The 5710-nt window shown below is 47.7% G+C and overlaps 1 protein-coding gene across 1 annotated transcript in view; it reads left to right on the top strand.

The window, feature by feature from the left end:
- Positions 1-218: 218 nt before the first annotated feature.
- The window catches only part of LOC121580076 (WW domain-containing adapter protein with coiled-coil homolog), a gene marked incomplete at its 3' end in the record, with an annotated part of 6118 nt that continues 626 nt past the window's right edge, over positions 219-5710 (top strand). The window contains exons 1-3 of the mRNA XM_041895134.1: positions 219-522; positions 4240-4544; positions 4587-5117. Of these exons, the coding sequence (XP_041751068.1) occupies positions 429-522; positions 4240-4544; positions 4587-5117 (930 nt within the window). The remainder of the gene's footprint in view (positions 523-4239; positions 4545-4586; positions 5118-5710) is intronic.

A 5710-nucleotide genomic window follows, 5' to 3' on the forward strand; every position in this document is an offset into this window, starting at 1 on the left:
TTAGTCTGACTAGGTATGTGGCCCCCGCCCCCTAACTACAGTAGGCTAAATAGCCTATTTATCGCACAAGAAGTAGAACTAAAGTAAACGTTTATAGTTTTTTTTAACGGGGGGATTATTTCATTCCAATATTTTCAAAAATCGTTTAAAAAGATTGCAGTCAGATCACTTTTGACAATGGCCTGATTTGTTTGGTAGGCTAGTACTAGTTGGTGGTGTTCTAGTTGACTTTGTAGCCCTACCTAGCTACTATGACATGTTTCCATCTTAACTAAACATTTGAATGAATGTTTAGCCAAACTCACAACACAATTCACTTCATTTGTAAACCAAACGCTATGTGACTGTTCAAGCTTGGCTACCCAGAAATGACACAGGTGTTTTTCTAAACGCGTCGCTCTGTGGGCGGTTGTTCGATAGAGACGAAGATGGCGGACGAACTAGACCGAGTACGGATTTCAGCTGCGGAGCTTCGAGCTGAAGCGTCGAGTTTTGCCAACCACCACGGCGATTGTCACAGAGGTGAGAGTGATCACCGAAAGTTATCGTTATACCATCAAAGAGAACCCACGAAAAACGAGCAAATCCAAAGTATAACGGAAACTAAGTAGTCAGCTTGCTAGCTAACGTTAGCTAGCTGACGTAACGGCAGCTAGGACGCATCATGTGGTCTTTTGTTTTCTAACGCCCCCTGAACAATATCACTCACTCACCCCCACTCTCGCAACCGAGGTCTAAGTTGGAAATGCACATATCATCAACCTAGACTGAGGTTCCCACGCTCTCCACTGCACTCCTGCTTGGTTGGGGCTATTGTCCATGTAGTCATTGTCTGCTTGCTAGTTAGCAAGATAGCTACGTTAGTATTAGCAGACTAGCTAGCTTCTAGTTTTTCCAAAGACAACAGTAGTATGTGGCTTTTCTTTACATGCCACAGTAAGCTAACGTTAGCTAGATACAAGTCAACGAAGGCGGCAAAAATGTATAGTTGAACTAGCACCGTGTTTGTTAGCTAGCTAACTGACACAAGTTGAGTAACGGCAACGCTAGGAATACGTTTTGTTTAGCGTCATTTTATTTTTTTAGCTAACCTATGCTAGCAAACTAAATCACTATGGCAACCGCACGTGTAGCTTACGCCACACTAACTAGCTAGCCACACACAGAGAGAGATACAGTAGCTAACTCATCTTTCCTAAATTATCATTGATGAGTCCTCTCCGGTCCTGGGGAACTTCTAGGTTCAGTCTCAGAGTCTGGGCCATAATTAGCTGAACAGGTGTGTTTGAGTAGGGCTGGAACTAAAGCCTGCTCACCTACCCAGTAGCTTTCCAGGAACTAAATTGGAGACTCCCTATTGGACTGGCTGATCTGATGATGTCAACCCGTTTCACACTGAACCCAACACACTTATCCTCCTTACGCTTGGTATACACTACACCACGTCTAAAATCTTAACAACTTGGATGTGCTCACATATCCAGATTTCCTTGCCCCAAATATTTCATTCCGTCCAACCTCAACCCCAGAATGTGGGCGCTCACATTACACAATGATTCCCTAGTTGATCCTGGCCTGCATTTCTTGGTTGTAGTAGGAAAGAAATGCTGACGCAAACAGTGAGCTACTTTATTAGTGTGCGCATTATTATGTGCAGAAAGACCAAAAGAGACAGAGACACAGAATATTGACTTAATATATAAAATAAGCATAATTGCATAATTATCTTTTTGATTTCTGTCATGGTAGGACGGCTATGTAATTTTGGTGAAGATCGTTTTGCATGGCCCGGTGCCCCAGGTGGGTGGAGATTTTACTTAAGAGCCAATGGAATGGTCCTTTAGTGAACTCTCCCATTGAAAAGGCAGTGGTGTTCTCTCCACAGCTCCACCAATCTGTCTCCCATCCCCTCGGTCCTGTTGCGTGTCGTTGCTTTCCTCTTCATCTTCCTTGTATTGGTCTCGCATGCTGAGTGCTCATTGGCTATTGGCAGCAGTCCTTGACCAATGGCGTCATAGCACTGCTCATACTACAACATGCACAACCAAAATGTCAGACATCCGACAGGGGTCTGGAGAACGGAACAGCCATCATCGGTGCGCCCTTGACCCGCTCAAACTACGCCAGTCCAACGTACTGACCCTAGCCCAAGTTCATAGGATTTCAACCCGATCATGAAACAATTTCTGGGACGGCAAAAAACGTGGTGAATTCGTGGCAAAAAATCGTGTGTAGTGTATGCCCAGCATTAGCTATCATATCCTAGCTACAAGTTACATCCAGGCCCTGGGGCAGCTGTGTCATGTCATGTCCATTGTTTTGGTTGAAACACGGGGTATAGGTGCACTGCATTGTGACTGTTCTCCCTGCTATCTCTTTCTCTCTTACCTCCTGCTCTCACCTTTGGTATTTTGATATTTTATTAGGATCCCCATTAGCTGTTGTGAAAGCAGCAGCTACTCTTCCTGGGGTCCACACAAAACATGAAACATGATGTAATACAGAACATTAATAGACAAGAACAGCTCAAGGACAGAACTACATATATATATTTTTTAAAGGCACACGTTGTGCCGTGAGGTGTTGCTTTATCTGTTTTTTGAAACCAGTTTTGCTGTTTATTTGAGCAATATGAGATGGAACGGAGTTCCATGCAATAATCGCTCTATATAATACTGTACGCTTTCTTGAATTTGTTCTGGATTTGGGGACTGTGAAAAAAACCCTGGTGGCATGTCTGCTGGGGTAAGTGTGTGTGTCAGAGCTGTGTGTAAGTTGACTATGCAAACAATTTGGGATTTCCAACACATTCATGTTAGTAATATAAAAAGAAAGAGTGATGCAGTCAGTCTCTCCTCAACTCTTAGCCAAGAGAGACTGGCATGCATAGTATTTATATCAGCCCTCTGATTACAATGAAGAGCAAGACGTGCCGCTCTGTTCTGGGGAAGCTGCAGCTTAACTAGGTCTTTCCTTGCAGCACTTGACCACACGACTGGACAATAATCAACATTAGACAAAACTAGAGTCTGCAGAACTTGCTTTTTGGAGTGTGGTGTCAAAAAAGCAGGGCATCTCTTTATACGGACAGACTTCTCCCCATCTTTACAACCATTGAATCTATATGTTTTGACCATGATAGTTTACAATCTAAGGTAACGCCAAGTAATTTAGTCTCCTCAACTTGTTCAACAGCCACACCATTCATTACCAGATTCAGCTGAGGTCTAGAACTTAGGGAATGATTTGTACCAAATCCAATGCTCTTAGTTTTAGAGATGTTCAGGACCAGTTTATTAGTGGCCACTCATTCCAAAACAGACTGCAACTCTTTGTTAAGGGTTTCGGTGACTTCATTAGCTGTGGTTGCTGATGTGTATATGGTTGAATCATCAGCATACATGGACACACATGCTTTGTTTAATGCCAGTGGCAAGTCATTGGTAAAAATAGAAAAGAGTAAAGGGCCTGGAGAGCTGCCCTGTGGTACACCACACTTTACATGTTTGACATTAGAGAAGCTTCCATTAAAGAAAACAGAGTTCTATTCGATAGATGGCTCTGAATCTATGATATGGCAGAGGTTGAAAGCCATAACACATACATTTTTTCACCAACAGGTTATGGTCAATAATATCAATGGCTGCACTGAAATCTAACAGTACAGCTCCCACAATCTTCTTATTATCAATTTCTTTCAACCAATCATCAGTCATTTGTGTCAGTGCAGTACATGTTGAGTGCCCTTCCCTATAAGCATGTTGAAAGTCTGTTGTTGATTTGTTTACAGAGAAATAGCATTGTATTTGGTCAAACACAATTTTTTCCAACAGAGCTGGCAGCAAGCTTATAGGTCTGCTGTTAGGACCAGTAAAGGCCGCTTTACCATTCTTGGGTAGCGGAATTAATTTGGCTTCCCTCCAGGCCTGAGGACAAAGACTTTCCTCTAGGCTCAGATTAAAGATATGACAGATAGGAGTGGCTATAGAGTCAGCTACCATCCTCAGTAGCTTTCCATCTAAGTTGTTAAACTTTCTCCTGCTGTGTGTTACTCAGAGGAGACTGAGAACAAACTAAACGTACACGACTGAGCGAGAAGGAGTGAAAACGAGAGAGAAGGGGCTCTGACCTTCAGAACTGATTGTGTCTCTGTTGAAAAGTCAGTCATCACTACTAATATCTCCCTTCCTCCTCTTCCAACTCTTTCTCTCCCCTCTCGTACCCCTCTCCCTGTCACAGAGGAGCGAGGAGAGGAGGGACGTGGCCAACGCCAGCAGCGTCACCATGGCAACGACCCCTCAAAACGCCCTGACCTGCAGCGCTACACGCCCGGGGCTGGCCACGGCAACCGTCGCCATGACAGCGAGGACGGCGGCTTAGTCACTTCCCCTGGTCACCCTGGAGACCGGTTAGCCATGGCCTCTGACCCCGAGGAGGAGCTGGTGATGTCACCGCCACAGAAGGTGGAGGAAGAAGGACAGAAGATGGCCGCCTCTGAGACGGTTTCAACTGAACTTGGATGTATAGACAGAGGGATGGGGAAAGGAGGAGGAGGAGGAGGTGATGGTGGAGGAGGAGGAGGAGGTGGTGGTGGTGATGGTGGAGGAGGAGGAGGAGGTTTTACTTCAAACCGGGGTGGATGCTCTCAAGCACCTGCACAACAGAGGACTCAAAGAGGTGACCACCACACCACCATAGCAGACAACAACAACAACAACAGTAGCTGTGCAAAGGGACCGTCAGGCTCAGGTAGCCGACCACAGAACTCCAGACAGAGGGATGGAGGGAGAGAGAAGCACCAGAGGGATGGAGGGAGAGAGAAGCACCAGAGGGGGAGAGACCCAGACCTCTCTGAGCCAGCAGGGGGTTCCCCTGGCTCTCCCAAGGCCACCAGGAAGACCCGTAAACCGGACCGGGAGATTTACCAGCCGGGGGGTCGGAGGATCACCACCACCCAGGGGAAGGAGGCAGAAGCGGGAAGAGAGACAGATAAACCTGCCCCTACCCCTGGTCCCCCTGGTCCTGTCAGAGAGGAAACCCAAGCCAGGAGAGAACCTGCCGTATGGAGAGAGACTGGAGGAGAGCAAGAGGTGAAAGGGAGGGAGGAGACAGGGAAAGGTGGCAGAGGGGGGGAGGAGACAGGGAAAGGTGGCAGAGGGGGGGAGGAGACAGGGAAAGGTGGCAGAGGGGGGGAGGAGACAGGGAAAGGTGGCAGAGGGGGAGGAGACAGGGAAAGGTGGCAGAGGGGGGGAGGAGACAGGGAAAGGTGGCAGAGGGGGGGAGGAGACAGGGAAAGGTGGCAGAGGGGGGGAGGAGACAGGGAAAGGTGGCAGAGGGGGGGAGGAGACAGGCAGAAGGCAGCGGAGGAGGGAACCAGGGAAAGCAGCCGTCTCAGACCCTGGAGTGGAGAACCTGACAGGGAAGATACAGAAACTCAGTGTGACTGCCCCACCTGAGATAGAGGAGGAGGGGGGAAAAGGAGGAGGGGGAGAGAAAGGAGAGGGGGAGGCAGGAGTAGGCAGGAGGAGGAAGGCTAGCGGTGAGGGCAGGAGAAGCAGAGCTGGAGGTGGAGGACGAGTAGGAGGAGCAAATGAAGGATGCGAGAAGACTGAGGAGAAGAAGAGAGAGAGGGGAAACCGCAGGAACAGAGGAGGAGGGGAGAAGGAGGGGAATCAGGACTCCAGGAGAAGAGGAAGAGGCGAAGGAGGGG

Source organism: Coregonus clupeaformis, chromosome 13 (assembly GCF_020615455.1).
Source record: "Coregonus clupeaformis isolate EN_2021a chromosome 13, ASM2061545v1, whole genome shotgun sequence".
Lineage (NCBI taxonomy): Eukaryota > Metazoa > Chordata > Actinopteri > Salmoniformes > Salmonidae > Coregonus > Coregonus clupeaformis.